Here is a 17,225-nt window from a genome sequence, read left to right as displayed (position 1 = left end):
AGGTCGCTGAGGTACAGCTGCGACATCGCCCAGGTTGCTGAGGTACAGCTGCGACATCACCCACGTCTCTGAGGTACAGCTGCGACATCACCCAGGTCGCTGAGGTACAGCTGCGACATCGCCCAGGTCGCTGAGGTACAGCTGCGACATCGCCCAGGTCGCTGAGGTACAGCTGCGACATCGCCCACGTCTCTGAGGTACAGCTGCGACATCGCCCAGGTTGCTGAGGTACAGCTGCGACATCGCCCAGGTCGCTGAGGTACAGCTGCGACATCGCCCAGGTCGCTGAGGTACAGCTGCGACATCGCCCACGTCTCTGAGGTACAGCTGCGGCATCGCCCAGGTCTCTGAGGTACAGCTGCGACATCACCCAGGTTGCTGAGGTACAGCTGCGACATCACCCACGTCTCTGAGGTACAGCTGCGACATCACCCAGCTCTCTGAGGTACAGCTGCGACATCACCCAGGTCGCTGAGGTACAGCTGCGACATCGCCCAGGTCGCTGAGGTACAGCTGCGACATCGCCCAGGTCGCTGAGGTAACGGTGTGACATTACCCAGGTCGCTGAGGTACAGCTGCGACATCGCCCAGGTGGCTGAGGTAACGGTGTGACATTACCCAGGTCGCTGAGGTACAGCTGCAACATCACCCAGGTCGCTGAGGTATAGCTGCGACATCGCCCAGGTCGCTGAGGTAACGGTGTGACATTACCCAGGTCGCTGAGGTACAGCTGCGACATCGCCCAGGTGGCTGAGGTAACGGTGTGACATTACCCAGGTCGCTGAGGTACAGCTGCAACATCACCCAGGTCGCTGAGGTATAGCTGCGACATCGCCCAGGTCGCTGAGGTAACGGTGTGACATTACCCAGGTCGCTGAGGTACAGCTGCGACATCACCCAGGTCTCTGAGATACAGCTGTAACATCGCCCACATCGCTGAGGTACAGCTGCAACATCATCCAGGTCGCTGAGGTACAGCTGCGACATCGCCCAGGTCGCTGAGGTAACGGTGTGACATTACCCAGGTCGCTGAGGTACAGCTGCGACATCGCCCAGGTGGCTGAGGTACAGCTGTGACATCACCCACGTCTCTGAGGTACAAGTGTGACATCGCCCAGGTCGCTGAGGTACAGCTGCAACATCACCCAGGTCGCTGAGGGACAGCTGCGACATCGCCCACGTCTCTGAGGTACAGCTGCGACATCACCCAGGTCTCTGAGGTATAGCTGTAACATCGCCCACATCTGTGAGGTACAGCTGCGACATCGCCCAGGTCGCTGAGGTACAACTGTGACATCACCCAGGTCGCTGAGGTACAACTGTGACATCGTCCAGGTCTCTGAAGTACAGCTGTGACATCGCCCAGGTCGCTGAGGTAACGGTGTGACATTACCCAGGTCGCTGAGGTACAGCTGCGACATCACCCAGGTGGCTGAGGTACAGCTGTGACATCACCCACGTCTCTGAGGTACAAGTGTGACATCACCCAGGTCGCTGAGGTACAGCTGCGACATCACCCAGGTCACTGTGGTGCAGCCGTGATATCGTCCAGGGCGTGTGGTGAAGCATTAAATCAGCTCATCATTCTCTATTCAGTAATTGAGAAATGCCTTAATATAAAATATGTAATTGACTTGAATATTATGGTGTCATGTTCGATGTTTATAAAACAAAACAAACACGAAACTGAGAAGCAGGTTTTTTCCTCACAAGCTCATTATTTGGTTGGACATTAAGTAATAATTACAGACGCTCTCCAGGTACCAAGGATCACAGGGCAGCAGTTGTTTTTTTCCAAAGTTCTATTACTCCAGTCAGAAAAAATCCTCATTGTTCTTACTGCCTGTTAGTTCATTTTTACTTATTTTCTAAAAAACTTGAATAGAAGGGAGAAAGAGGAAGGAGAACTTTCTCATGAACTCATACTTCCTCGTGTGTGTGAAAGCATGAGGAGACGCAGGGGGACGTCCCGTCTGGCACCTCACCAGCCACGTTACCCTCTGAAGAGTGGCCACGCATACACAGGAGTCTCCGCATGTATCGGCTCTGAGGCCGCAACAGGACTGCACCTCTCAGAGCCCCCAGGTCACTGACCCAAACCCAATTCTAACTGGATTTTTAAGAGAAAGTTCATCTTACACAATTGTTATGAGAATTGAATGACCAGATATAGACATTTGTAAAGGGCCAACATTGGCCATTCTGTTCATCATTCAATTGATGGGTCACCTATACTATGTTTTATCCCTTCACTATGTCCCACGACCCTTTGTGGACAAGGCCAGTACAAGCGCCATCCTCTTCTTACTTGTCTGGGACGCAGCAGATACTCAGTAAAGTTTTGCTTAATTGATTAGTAATTAGCTACCAGAATAATTGATTTTATATTTCCTCGTGCCGTAGAAACCTCGAGAAAAGAGAACTCATTTCTCCATCTCAGCTTCTGTCTTTTTCCAAACTTCCTGAGCCAACCAGCCGAGCTATTGCCCGAGCGGCAGAGATAATGGAAGCTTCAGTGCAGGCGATGCAGAGAAGAGTCCACCAGCCCCTGACACAGCCACAGCCTCTCACAGGTAAGCACACCTGGTGCTCCGTCCCACTGGGGGGCAGCCCCCACGGTTAGACCAGCTGACTTGTCCGGGGGCCTGGCAGCCATTTGTGGACAGCCGTTTTTCACTTATCACCACGAAGGTATGATTTTCCCTCTCACTCAAAGGGCAAAAGCAACAGTTCTTAAAATGCTGGTAAAACACTCACACCCTTTGTTTTTGTTAGTCTGAGAATTACCGGTTTCTCTGCTATTCAAATTGAATCTGGAGAACTACTAGCTCGATAATCAGTTTGTTGAATAAAGAGCGATAGAATTGGCAAAAAATGAGAGAGACTGTTTTCTGGGGCCTAATCTAGAAATATTCACAAGAAGGAAACCAAAAATCAGTATGAAGGAAAAAGAGGGTTTTGTAGGTAGACACATGAATACTGTTAGCCAACCTGCGGGAGGCAGGTTTTGTTGGCAGGGGTGGGAAAGTCTTGGGTATCCACTGTCCTTTGAAGCATCAGGCCACGGCTGGACACACGGCCTCAGCGGTGCCACGTGACAAGTGACGAGATGGACGATCACCCTGAGCACTGACCCATTGGGACACAGAGCTCTTAGAACTGCTTTTCTGAAAGATCACAACGCGAAATAAAATTACAGACCCGCATTCCTAGCACTGAGGAAAGCCAGGATGGACGGGAGCTTGACTTAAAGGAGAAGGAAGGGCCTCCCACACAGAGGGGCGTGGGTCACGTAAGGATCCCAGAGTCAGAGGCCGCAGCAGAACGTGGACCTGACCAGGTAGGTGAGTCACCAGTCTGTCCTTGGCATTCTCCTGCAGACGCTTTATCAGAAGACCTCCTGACCACCATCGCGGAGGTGTCTGGGTGCCTGCCTCACATGCTGCCCCCCAAATGCCCATATACCTGCCTGGCAAACAAGTACCGGCTCATCACGGGGGCTTGCAACAACAGGTATTCTCTCTAGTGTGCTGAGCCTCGCGTGCGGGGAGGTCTGGACACGGCCAGGTGCCGTCGGGAGGGTGCTCTGTCGACCATTGGTGACGTCCCCACCTCTGAGCTCCCGATCCCTCCACCTGTGACATCTCTCCTTGCCACTCACACATCCTGGTCCTGTTGCCAGCCTGCCGCGTGGCTCTGTGAGCAAGTGGTGGCACATTCTGTGGTGACAGATGGGCAAGGGTGACAAAGTAAGCAATTAGCATGGTGACAAGCGATGCGGAGACAATGGGCAAGTGACATGATACAGTGACCGGCTGCACCTCTGAGATCTGGTGTCCCAGGAAGGCCCCACGTGCCGCGCTTGGTGCTGAGACCAAGGAGGACAGCCGGGGAGAGCGAGGTCCCTGTGGGTGCAGGTGGCATGGCTGGTTCCCAGGTAGAGGACAGCTGGCTGGGGGAGGCCATGACACAAATTCGAGTGGGGACCAGCCCGCCAAGGTGCTGAAAGGGGCAGAGAAGACATTCAGGGGGAGGTTGAGTCAGAAGTGGGGGACTTAGGAGAAAAGCAGCCATTCGTTCATGTATATATTTATTCAAACTACTCTGAGCACCCGTATGTGCCAGGCACTCTACTTATGCCGGGAATATGACAGCCTCTGTTCTCACAGAGCTGACAAACGGGGGCTGTGGGCCCCAGTTCACCTGGGAGAGCCCAGGCTCACACCCATCGGTCTAGCATATCAATACTTCCCTCTTTGTTATTACAAAATATTTCCCAATTTGGAGAACAAATTCCGTGAGTCCTCCTCATGGACTAATGGAAAAATGCAGAACAAATATCAAATGAAAACGGTGATGACCACGTGGTGTGGCAGAGTGATGAGAGGACACACACAGCAGTTCCTGTAAAACACGCATTGTGTTAGTCGGGGTTCAGGAAAGCTTTGCTGGGGTGCTGATGTGGGAGTGAACCAGACCCCAGGATGAGCAGGGATCTCCCAAGTGGCCAGTGGAGGACGAGCTGAGTCCTCAGAGGAAGAAGTGTTTCGAGCAGAGACCTGAGCGCAGTGCCTTCTGGCTGAAACACAGGAAGCTGTGGTGGGGCTGAAATGCAGGGTCAGCTCAGAGGGGCACGGGCTGCATAGCTGGGGGGACAGTCCCTGAGCGTGATGTGGAGCCAGCAGGACCCCAGGGGTGTGATTTTCAGTGACATGGCATGACAGCCCCGTGTCACATTCCTGAAGGAGAGGTAGGCACACCTGAGGGCAGTTTCTTACGTGACCTCTCACAGAACAAAACGGACACAAATAGCACCAAAATCAGTGGGATTTTCAGAGTTTTTGGAAGCCCCTGAGCACATGCCAACTAGAGAACAGTACCTTCTTGTCTGAGCGGGTCCCAGAGCCCACCTCCTGACCTCCCAGTGCCAGTCTCATCCCCAAACGTCTAGATTCACTCGCCTCCAACCATGTGGCTCTGGCCGGAGGCGCGATGCATTACCAGCCACGCCTTCCCACACGTCAGGGCCATCGCAGTGCCCCAGGCGTCTTCTGGAAGCCCAGCCTCCCTCAGGGCTCAGGGCCACCTTGGGCCCACATGCCCCGTGCGAGGCAGAGGGTCCTCGCCCGTGTCCCTCACCGCTGAGAAAGTGGGAGGAAGTGGGACAAGGACGTGTGATGCCAGAGATGCCAAGCCAGCTTTTGGTTTATCCTGAAATTAACTTGAATCATTTTGTCCTCGGACTGAACACTGTGTGCTGCTCTTTGAGCGAGGGCATGTGTGTGTGGCTCTGCCTGTCCTGTGTCAATAACTGGACGCCTCAGCCTGAGCTCTGCACCCCATCTCTCTTCAAGCTGCAAGTTGAGAATTCAGGAAGTCTGTAGTGACAGGCGCCTGGGAGAGAGGGCATAGTGTCCGATAAATCACAGCGTCTCGGAGCCACTGAGCACACAGGCACCCCTCTCCTCTCCTCCAGAACTGGTTCCATCCATTCGCTGTGGTCACTCTGTGACGGCTTGTGCAGTGCTGACATTAACCCAAATCTAATGAGGGAACAGTGTGGTGCTGCAGGTCTGTCTCCTCTGGGGCAGACATTCTTCTGTCACAGCGAGCCGCATCTCAGAGCCTCAGGAGCGCCATGCATTGGGCCACAAGTCCCCAGATAGCCCCGGGCGCAGCCACGGGCATTCACCCCACGCTCGCCTGCGTCCTGCTGGATTGGCAGAGGCCTTGGTTAGAAAGGTCAAGTGCCACCTCCACTGAATGTCCACAAAAGTGTGTGGGCGCTTCAGGACTGCTGTGACACCCCAGCGAGCTGCTGAACACTTAATTACAGGGCACTGCAGTCTTCCCAAGCTGACATGTGCAGCTATTTAAGGCAGCAGTGTCCCGTGTCACTGCCTCGAGCCCCTGTGGGTGCTGGAGATGAGTGAGGCATCAATGACAGACTCAGTCCCCACGTACTGTCCCCACAGACATGCACTAGGAACCACCACTGCCTGCGGCTATGAGGCATCTCTGAACGGCTCCTGGATACGGGGGCAGTGATGGGAGTGACAACAGCAATAACGTCCCTTCCCCAGTGTTGGGAGCCACGTGTGTCACTAGGAGACCTGCAGATGGGGAGAAGCTCAGCGCCCGGCCCAGCCCAAGGCTGAGGCCAGGCAGAGCTACTCTTGACCTTTAACTTCCTGGCCCTGGTTGCCCAGGTGAGAAACAGTCCTCAGAGCACGCAGACCCTTCCATTCTTGTGTAGACCAGCCAGATGGGTCTGAGGTGAGAGTGGCCGACACACGTCATGTCCACAGAGGTGGTAACGCTTCCGTCAATAGCACTGCGACCCCTGTGGACGCAGTCAGCTGGGCACCTGACTAATGGTGTCACTCGCAAGGTGTGCCAATGTCTGACCGCTGTGTGGTACAGCGTATTTCAACTGTAATGGAAAATTTTTAAGTTATTCAAAAAATAATAATTTGGTGCCAAAACAAACCATCCGTTAATAATTTTTAAATACTTACATTTCTGAACACTCCAGGAGTTTTGAAAAATCGCTCAACCTGTCACAGGTCTTGTAGACGTCACTCCCTCGGTGTTCTCAGTGTCTACCCATGAGACGCTTGAAGGAATTTTAAAAGCCTAGATCCTGATCGGTTCCAATTCACATTATTTTGCCACGTGGCCTCAAAGAGCCCGACACCAGTTGTCTACTGCCAACCTCCAACCTGCGGCCCCGAAGCTTCTTTTTGCCAAGACTCTGCACCACCCAGCACGAAGCCCCATCTGCTGGGTCTTCCCACGTGGGTTCGCAGACAAATGCCAAGGGAACATGGCTGCCATAGCAGTTTTGTACCCAAATAACCCATTTTCAAAAAACAGGGCACATTTTTCTCTAATATAAAATTCCCTTTCTTGTTATTGTTTGAACTGATATTTCCATTCTAACTCATCTATAATTTTTTTTCCAAACGTGGGCTATTTTATGATTGAAAGTCTTTTATTTTCTCCTTTACATATTCCGTTATATTATGTATGCTCTGCAAATTTATAAAACCTGATATTTTATTCTTACATAAATGTTACATACTCATTTATTTTTTTGTTCATTTATATATTTTATCATGTATTTACATGTTTACATGATCAGATATTTATTTTACATATTTATATTACATTTCATAGGTTGAAATTTTATGTTCAGTTACCAGAGCACTTTAGAATTAAACAGTCATTATTTTCTTTGAGATTGAGACTTTTTTTTACAACAGTTTTGAAGACACAATTGATCAAATCAGCACAGATACATTGCAAATGTTGATACGTAATCATTCAACAGAGAACTAATTTTTGTTGGAATTAACTTGCTGAAAGGTGGACAGAACCTTCAGATAGCTCATGGGTCAGCTGGATGGACATTACCTGTTGGCAACGTGACTGCGAGCCTGGTTACCTAGAGCATGTGACCCCTTTGACACGTGTGACTCCCAGAGTGACTCATTATGTGCAGTGCTCCCTTACACTCATACGTCCTGCAATGGGCTCACGGGTCAGACGGTCACCTCCTCACTGGAAATGAGGCAGAGACAACGGCCGCGCCACACCTGTCTGTACCTCCACAGGTGTGCATGGTCAGGTGCCTGCGGACGGGTTGGGCACAGAAGTTCTGTTACAGTCATGGGGCCCAGTCCTCGAAAGTTTTCTGAGATTTATCAGAAAATGAACAATAAGGAGCTATTACTAAACTTACGTTTAATGATCTGTCGCAGAGAACTCAACCAGGTTGCCCTTCAATTCGTTGTTTAGCAAAAGCTGGAAAGTACTTGATTCGCACGAGGATTCATCACTGATTGTTACTCTTTTGTTTTCTCAGCTTCTGCGAAACTCAGTGTCACGTCACTCTTTGTCACACCTGTGCTTTCACTAAGAGGTCCCGTCCTCAGCACAATGCGCTCAGAAGCAGCTTGTTTGTTAGATCACAGTATTATTAGACTAAGCACAACTTGCGTCGTCATCCTTTTTATATTTTTGTCAAAATATACTTTGACCAATGGAATGAAGCCACAGACCCGTCTGTCTGTGGCAAACTCTGCCATTCAAGCCACTGGCTGAGCCCATTCTCATGGTCACGTCCACCTGTACGACTCACTGTTCCCAGAAAAAGCCTGACTTATTTTTAATTCAAATAACTGTAGTAATATAGATTCCCTTGATAACCATCTCACTTCTGAATTTAGAACCTTCCAACAAGTTCCAGAGAACCCTGCTGCCACAGAAACATGGAAGCCCCGTCCCCCAGACGGGAGGGGCCCAGTGCCCCAGAGGGTTGTGCCCCTTGGTGAAAGGATGTCACACACAGCAGTGTGCCCACTGCCTCTCTGCTGGGAGCCTCGCACTGCTGTGCTCCAGGGAGAGCCCCACTGCACACCTGAAAGGGCGTGAGAGGAGGAGAAAGGCTGTGGGAAAGGCAGGAGACAATGGCACATCCACAGGAAGGACCCCTCAAACATGGGGGTGCTTTCAGGCCAAGAGAAGGGTGCATCCAGAACATGGGGCTCCAGGGCTTAACTCCTTGGAGACGTCCATGTCTACAGACCACAGGAAGCCTGTCAGTACCCGCGTGTGGGCTGGACACCAATCTTCACTCCAAGGGACTCAGGAAGCTGGCTCTGCCTGTTGTCCTTGAGGATGGTTTACTGTCCGTGGATTCTGCTACCTTCCCGCTTCCTCCCCATCTCACACGTGTGCATGCTTGTTCCCACAGAGACCACCCCAGGTGGGGTGCCTCCAACACGGCCCTGGCCAGATGGCTGCCTCCCACCTACGAAGATGGTGTCAGTGAACCCAGAGGCTGGAACCCCCACTTCTTGTATAACGGGTTTCCCCTGCCCCCGGTGGGTACCTCAGCATGCTGCGTGGACTGTCCTGGGGTTGGGCCCCGCCGTCCTGCAGGAAGCAGAGCTTTGCTGGGCTCTGGGTCGATGTTCCAGGCTCTGGGCGGGTGCTCGTGTCTTCCTTGGACCGTCACACCCCTGTGAGGTGCAGAATCACAGCTCCCTTTGTGTCTTAGGAACTGAGGCTCGCAAGGTCAACATCACTAGTGAGTGGGATGATGCAGATTTAAATGAGGGTCCAGCTAAGTCTCTCTCCTCTTTATAATCACTCCAGTGTTTTCCAGGAAGTCCCTTACTCCTAGGAAGGAGATGAGGCGTGTCCAGAGACACTGATTAATCAATCGAATTCACTCACATTGTGCAAAGATGAGGGTTACCACTGTACTCCCAGGGGCAAATTATTCCCTAAACTCAAACCCAGTCTGCTGATCATTTTTTCTCTCCCAGGTCCGGGAGGTGACCAGACAGGTTATTGAAGTTCCCAACGAGGCTGTCACAGACGACGAGCACTATTCTGACCTGCTGACGGTGTGGGGACAATACATTAGTCACGACATAGCCTTCACGCCACAGAGTACCAGTAAAGCTCCTTTCGGGGGAGGAGCGGATTGTCAGCTCACCTGTGAGAACCAGAACCCATGTTTTCCTGTACAGGTAGGATTTTCACACTTTTTATCAGGAAACTAGTAGTGCCATTTGAAAAACTCAAGCCACAAAGTCCCTTTGTCCTGTCCCGGGGGGTAAGAACGTCCTGTTCATCCCGCCAGAAGTGATCTGTGCACAGACATGGACACACCAGGTACACACCTGCGTGCACATGCTCTGTGAGCCTTACGTGCATTGTTCTGAACCTGGGCCACTCAGCAACAAGTCTTACATTTCCCTCCATATTGTGAAATGGGCTGGAACTGGATTGTTTCATGACTTCTTATCCCACTGTGTATATGTGTTGTAACTTCTTTCACCAGTTCACTTATTAATGAGCATTAAGCTGTTTTTGGCATTGCGGTTGTGGTGGTGGTGGTGTCATGAATAACGAGGCTAAGAGCACTCTGGGACCTAAATCTTAGAGCGCATGTGGGTATACCTAACAGATAAGTCCCTGGGGAGACAGACGTGCTGGAACTAGAGCCAGTGCCAGTGGAATTCTGACAAACATTACAAAACCCTTGACACCAATTTTGGTGTAATGGTCCCCCTTCCCAGCAAGGAAAGAAACAGTGCAGGCAAGGTTTTTGTGTCTTCTCTTCAGAAAACGTCTTTGAAGCTGGCAAGGGACATTTTCTACCCAAGAGCAAAGACTGTTTGGGGCTCGTGTCCTCACTGACGTTCATCCCATAAACCTTGTGGAACTGTTCTGGCCATGCTGAGCAGTGACTTGGGGCAGGCCCTGCGAGGAAGGGCTCTGCAGTGGGCCGGCCAGGAAGAGAACCAGCAGTTCGGACACTTGGGGCTCAGCAGAGGAGGCCTCAACAGGCGAGGCCCTGAAAAATACACCAGAAGGAAAATTGGGGTGACGCGGGAAATGAGCAGCGTCACGGCGCCTCCAGTCATAACAAACAACTCCATCCGCATCTCATCGCCCTGACCCTGGGCGGAGGGGATGGCTGCCTTGAGCAGATGGCAGAGACGCAGTGTTGTAGGGTCGTGGCCAGCTTGGGGCTCCGAGTGCCTTTACTGGGCTGCGAGAACCCGAGCTGACCAGAGCTTCCTATCCCGGCAGCTCCCCGACAACGCCTCGCTGACCGGGGGCACCGCCTGTCTGCCCTTCTACCGCTCGGCGGCGGCCTGCGGCACCGGGGCGCAAGGAGCCTTCTTTGGCAACCTGTCCACGGCAAATCCGCGACAACAGATGAACGGTTTGACCTCTTTCCTTGACGCGTCCACCGTGTACGGCAGCTCCCCGGCGGTAGAGAAGCAGCTGCGGAACTGGACCAGCTCCGAGGGGCTGCTCCGGGTCAACGCGCGACACCAGGATGCCGGCCGCGCCTACCTGCCCTTCGTGCCTCCGCACGCACCCTTGGCCTGTGCCCCTGAGCCCGGCACCCAGGGCCGTGCCCCCTGCTTCCTGGCCGGGGACAGCCGCGCCAGCGAGGTCCCCTCCCTGACAGCCCTGCACACGCTGTGGCTGCGCGAGCACAACCGCCTGGCCTCGTCGCTCAAGGCGCTCAACCCGCACTGGAGCGCCGACACCACGTACCAGGAGGCGCGCAAGGTCGTGGGCGCCCTGCACCAGGTGAGCAGGGCCCTCCTGTGCATGGAATCCTGGCGGGCAGTCCGAGGGGACGTGCGAGGGACCCTGGTGGCCGTTCTGAGCAGGTGCGCGCAGAGCCGTCGTCGTGCACGGCACGCGCTGAGCTGCTGTGTGCAGAGCCCTCCTTCCCCAGCTCGTCCTGTCTGGGGCTGGTGGTGTCATCTGAACAAGAGACCAATGGCAGCCACAGCTGCTCAGCGGTCCTAAGAGGTTCTGTTCACCCAGGGCCTTTCTGGTGCTGAGCCCCGTCTGAGTGCCTTGCGGGTTTTAAGTTATTTAGTCCTCAGGCAACCCTTTGAGATGCGTGTCCACCAGTGATTTTGATTTTTTTATATTTTGGAGACAATGAAGAAAATGAAAAGGGAAACAATCTGTGTGAAATTTGCTGATTAGCAAGTTAAATAAGAGTCTATTTTAACTCTTTCTTCATTTATGATGATTTTTTTTAATGTGGCATCAGAGGATTCTGGATGAAGTGTCAAGTTGGCCAGTTATAAGCTGCGTTGATTGACTCCTTGTCTCTTCTTCCCACGCTCTGTCCTGCTGTCATTTAATTTAATGTAGGACATCTCAGAAGTTTTCTGTGTTCAGTGGTGTGTGTGTGTGTGGTATATGTGAGTGTGGTGTGATGTGTGTGTGTGTGTGTGTGTGTGTGGTGTGTGGTCTGTGGTGTGTACGTGGGGTTCAGGAGTTGGAGTCGCACGTGGCGACTTGACACACACACAGTGACCGGATTTGCTGTGATGCTGAGCCAGCGCCCCCGTTGGATTATGTCCTCCCTTGAGAGACGGGAGCAGACAGCATGAGTCAAGTAAATCCGAGGGGGATGTGACCGTATCAGAATCTGTGAGCAAATGGGGACGACAGGAAGTTGCCGCCTGACTGCTGCGGGAAGGGCCACTGTCCCTGACTGTGCCGGAGAAGCCCCCGGACAGGCAGTGGCAGTTTCCACGGGTGACGCCATAAGTATCCAAATTATGATCAAGAACACGGTGCTTCCAACTCCTGAGTTCAGAAACCCTGGACGGGGCCTGTCACCCGTGTCTGTCCGGGACTCGCTGCCGTCTCCACTCCTGCAAAGCACCAGGTCACACATTGAGGAAGCACATTTTATCATTTGGAGGGGGGCGCACGGTGCACGTATGCGGTGTCGTTTGTTACTTTTACACAATCTGAGAATGGTAACAGCTCACCCTCCTAGGCTGCCTGACTGAGTCTAGCGTAGACCATCCCTTCTGGTTTGCACCTCATTATAAGCAGTTTATTGACCAAATATTCTCTTTAAATACCAAAACAATTTGATACTGAAAGAAATGCTGTTACACCTGAAAGAAGACCCCGGAAAACAGTTCTCCAGGGACCAGGCCGTGAGTAGAAGTGACGAGGCCGGTGGCTGCACGAGGGCTCACCGTCGTCAGGTCACTCAGCTCCATTAGTGTTTGACTCAGTCCCCAAAGAGCTCGCGGAATCAGGTGTTAGTTCTTCACGGGAGAGGAAGCTGTCCCCACCGTAGGATGCCCACAGGTAGTAGGTCGGTGCTGTGGGCCTGGTGCCACATGTGTGCCCACCGAGCTGCCTTCCCAGCCACCACCAGCCCCACCGTCTGGGGATGGCGCTCTGTGGTCAGCCTTGTGAGCGGAGCTCCTGGACACACACAGACAAGTTCAGCGTGGCTTTGACTGCAGAGCAAGCACTGTGCTAACGAGACCTGGTCAAATGAGTGAGCAGTTCCCTTCCTCATCCCGTCGTCCGAGCGTGAAAGGAGCTATCGGGCCTCTCGTTTTTGATGGCCATGTGTCCCCACAGGACAGCACGGAAAGTGGGAATTCAGGCTCATCTGTTAACCCACGGCACAAATTCAGTCCCAGTGACAGCCCTGGTGGCCCCTTTATCACCGTGTTTCTGCGGCTCTTTAGGGAACTCACACGTGGTTACGGAGACAGTTCAGAAGGAGTAGCCCAGGGTCTTAGTCCCTGCCTAAGTGTTCATTTATGAGCGTCTCCCAATCCGTGTGCCAGCTTTAGTTGGTGTTTCATTTCCTTGAAACGGGGGCTGGAGTTGTCCGACCTGCATCATTTACTGCATGAAATTACGCGCATATGCGATGCTGCTGTCACATCTGACTTCAAACACCATGCGTACTTGTGAGTCTCATGAAACTCTCTGGAAGAGGCTTTTCCAGATGAGGACACGCCAGCAGGGCTGCTCAGCCCGCAGAGTCACCGCGCTGGGCGGCAGGGACTTGAGCTCGCGGTCTGAGCCGGGAGCCTTGTGCCGAGTCCTTGCAGCCCCAGGTTTATGTCAGTCCTAGGGCCAATGCCCTGGCCACAGATGAGGGGTGTGCAGGAGCAGGAGGTTTGAATGGAAACTTTGTCATGTCTGTTTTGTTTGTTAAACAAACATTTTTTTATGTTTTTGGGGTGTTTTATGTTTTTATGTTAAATGGGGTGACATTTTCATAAAACCGTCCACGTCTCAGTGTGTGGCCCATCACACACCTGTGTATTACATTGTGTGCTGGTCGGTCGCGCTGCTCCGAGGTGTGCTGTCTGCCCCACCCTGGCCTGCCTTGGAGGGTGTCTGAGGACGTCCCTGCATGCCCTGCCCTGCCCTGCCCATCAATGCAGAGCTGTCAGCCAGCCAGTCCGGACTGTTGGTGCTGCTGTCGCTGTTCACCTGCTCGCCTCCCCTTACCTGGAGGCATGCCCCCCAGACTTGGGGCACCAGGGAAGTGTAGGCGGCCCTCCCCGAGCATGGGCCAGGCACAGCGAAGGCTCCCTGCTCAGGGGCTCGCGTGCTCTCCTTTCTCGTAGGTCATCACGCTGCGGGATTATGTCCCCAGAGTCCTGGGCCCCGAGGCCGTCAGGCAGCACGTAGGTCCCTACCAGGGCTACGATGCCGCCGTGGACCCCACCGTGTCCAACGTGTTCTCCACGGCTGCCTTCCGCTTCGGCCATGCCACGGTCCACCCACTGGTGCGGCGGCTGGACGCCCGCTTCCAGGAGCACCCTGACCTGCCCCAGCTGCCACTGCAGGACACGTTCTTCAGTCCCTGGAGACTTCTCAAGGAAGGTGCGCCCAAGCCCACACAGCGTGCCTGGGGCTCCGTGGGGCAGCCCAGGGACGAGCTGGATGGGCCTTTGTCTTTCACGTTGACACTTGCCCGTTACCAGTGTTTATGGAGAAAATAAATGTATGCAGAGCTTTTAAAAGCTCTTTTTGATGGCCATGTGTCCATCAAAGCTGCTCGTCAGGTCTCAGAAGCTCCTCAGAAGAACAGGATTCTGTGACTCCTCTCCCGTGGTCCTACTGCTTCAGGCCCCTGCCAGCCGGCGGCCCGAGGTCCTGCCCCTTCTCAGGCCAGGCCGCGTGCTGACCCAGTCCACTGCTGACCCCTCTCCCATCCCCGTCCACACGCTCCTGCCCGGCTGCAGCTCACCTCCCACCCGTTATTTCAGACCGCTGAGTGGAATCTCCATTTACACTGCACATGGCGAATAAGGCCACTGATTGTGCCTTCTTCCTTTTGTCTGCTCCACGGCCGAGCTCGGCACAGGCTGTTGGAGAATAACTGGGTTAGAGTTGGAGATGAATTGTTTGGAAAACCCATTACAACTCGCTCCTGCCTTCTTCTCCTTTCCTAGTGTCCTCTCTGTGCCTGCCGGAAGCTTCTAACCTACCCCAAAGGGCTCCCAGTGGGGGTGAGGTAGGGAGAGGGGCACGAAGTCACCACACGTGCTTTGCCCTGCGTAAGCTTTCACGCAGACCTCATGGGAGAGACGCTAGGGGTCAGCAGGAGCCCCTGCATTTGATGGCCACCGAAGCACACCGTGATTGCTCGGCTCCATGTGACACGTGGGAGAGAGCTCAGGGGTGACCTGAAGCCTTTCCACAGGGGCCCGGGGGTGACTGGTGCTTTGGAGGTGAAGGGCACGGGGTCCCTGGGCACTTTCCCCAGGGTAGGGGACGTAAGATCACCAGACGTGAGATTCAGCAGGTGCAGCCTCTGAGCGTCACGTTTCTGCTGCAGAAAGAAACAACCCCATGAGCACGAGAGGGCTCCATCTCTGGGTCCCCTCAGACCCAAAAGTCCAATCCCCACACACATGGCCGCTCCCCTTGGGGTCCTGACAGGACCCTGTCCCCCCCAAGCAGCAGCCCAAGAATATCAGAATCTTTGGAGTCACACGAGGTGAACTTACGAAAAGCGACTTGTTCAGAACAAGCCTGGTTTAGGTCTGGGTGACACTGTGTCTCGTGTCTTCCAGGCGGATTGGACCCGCTCGTGAGGGGCCTGCTTGCGAGGCCGGCCAAGCTGCAGGTGCAGGACCAGCTGATGAACGACGAGCTGACCGAGAGGCTCTTCGTGCTGTCCAGCTCAGGGACCTTCGACCTGGCTTCACTGAACCTGCAGAGGGGCCGGGACCACGGCCTGCCAGGTCAGCCTCCCGTCCACTGATTTGAAGTAGAACGTTTCTGTAGAGCTGCTGTAAACTTATGAGAAACAGGGTTTTAAAGCTCTCTAGTCCGTTCCCCTGAGCGGGCCACTCAGCTTCCCCCAGACAATAGAAGCATCCAGAAGGCCTGAGGCTCGCCATGAGCAAGGAGCCGGGCGGTTAGGAAGAGCACCTGGAAGAGGCCGTGTCCCAGGCCGACCACGCGTCTGCTGACACAGCGTCCACTCGCACACGGTGCTGCTGCCTCAGGCGCCTCAGCCAGCTGGCCTGATGGCCTGGCCTCGTGTGAGTGCTGAGCCTCTTCTCAAGCCAGGCCTCGTGCTGACCCAGTCCACCCCTTCCTGCAGCCCCCTCTCCCCTCCTGGTGCGCACCATTCCTCCCTGAGGCCGAGCCTGACCCCTGCCCACCAGGTCCGTCCCTCCCTGGCCTACAGTTCCGCTAACTGGTCGACCCCTGGGACCTGTCCAAGGCCTCAGTTCCCTGACACCCAACTTCTGTGTGCAACCTGCTGTCCTTGCATCCCTGCAAACCCCGCCAGGACAGGCCCACCCCACATGTCTTCCTCTGACGCAGGGGCGCTGCTGACGTGTGTGGCCGCGCTGCCCAGGGCCTCCCAACCCTGCTGGAAGGTGTTAGCACTTTATAACCCCCCAAACCTAAGGAGGCTCGATTATGGTCACTTACAAGTTACTGAGCAGGCAACGCCCCAGTTCTTAGTTCCAGCACATGGCGGTGTGGCTGTGACACCAAGGCCACACGAGGGAGGGACACCCACGAGCCCAGGTTCGTCAGATGTGTGGCTAAGCGAGAAGCTAGATCACGCGCTTGCTGAGAAACTCGCTCTAGGGATGCGATGACCCCGACCTCCACCAGGCGACGAAACCTTCCGTCTTTTTAGGGACCATAGAATGTCCAACCTACATCCCGCACAGGTGTTTCTGCAGGTCTTCCCCTCGACTGTCCCGTGTCTCGGAGCCCCATGAGCTCTGGGCCTTCTGCCCCTTGTTTCCCTCTCCTTCCCAGACACTCACGTTCCTTCCCCCACTCGCCCAGGCTTGGAGAAGGGCATGAAGTGTTTCTCCCAGAGAAGAAAGGAAAGTCTAATTCCTTTTCTCTGTGTAGAAGGAAAGGGCCCATCTCACACAGGCACTGAGAGATTTGAATTACTTTTACCTTTTACAATCGTTTAAGGATGGTCTAGATTACTACAGAAACATACCCCTGCCCCAATTTTACTTAATGTGCCCCTGGTTCACTTAATATTTTGGGTTGGATGATACTGAGAATAAATGCATTCTTTCAGCAAATGTTCAGTGAAGTAGCTGCTGTGTCCCCAATGCCAGGCGCTGGGGAGATGTCACCATGTATTCAGATGTGGTGTCTCTCTGCTGTCTGTGACCCCATCTGAGGATATGGAGTGTGTGTTTGTGATGGCTGGGCCTGAAGTGGACCATGTCACAGACTAAGGTGGGGGGACAGGTGGACCTCCAAAGGGAGGCCACCATCTGCCCAGGCGTGTCGTAGGAAGCAGGGGATGGCCTGTCAGGACAGGCGCGTGTGTCCTAAGGGCCCAGCTACATGGCAGGCATTGAGGGACCAGCAGCTTCTCAGCAGCAGACGCAGCA

At 53.9% G+C, this 17,225-nt stretch overlaps 1 protein-coding gene across 1 annotated transcript in view; it reads left to right on the top strand.

The window, feature by feature from the left end:
• Positions 1-17,225, top strand: part of TPO (thyroid peroxidase) — a 44,837-nt gene that overhangs the window by 13,137 nt on the left and 14,475 nt on the right. Inside the window, exons 6-12 of the mRNA XM_033124224.1 lie at positions 2,404-2,573; positions 3,381-3,513; positions 8,759-8,888; positions 9,336-9,542; positions 10,612-11,124; positions 13,956-14,214; positions 15,411-15,581. Coding sequence (XP_032980115.1) covers positions 2,404-2,573; positions 3,381-3,513; positions 8,759-8,888; positions 9,336-9,542; positions 10,612-11,124; positions 13,956-14,214; positions 15,411-15,581 — 1,583 coding nt within the window. The remainder of the gene's footprint in view (positions 1-2,403; positions 2,574-3,380; positions 3,514-8,758; positions 8,889-9,335; positions 9,543-10,611; positions 11,125-13,955; positions 14,215-15,410; positions 15,582-17,225) is intronic.

This window comes from Rhinolophus ferrumequinum, chromosome 13, assembly GCF_004115265.2.
Source record: "Rhinolophus ferrumequinum isolate MPI-CBG mRhiFer1 chromosome 13, mRhiFer1_v1.p, whole genome shotgun sequence".
In the NCBI taxonomy this organism is placed as follows: domain Eukaryota; kingdom Metazoa; phylum Chordata; class Mammalia; order Chiroptera; family Rhinolophidae; genus Rhinolophus; species Rhinolophus ferrumequinum.
The sequence above is the reverse complement of the archived record's forward strand: the minus strand, read 5'-3'. Positions and strand labels throughout refer to the sequence as shown.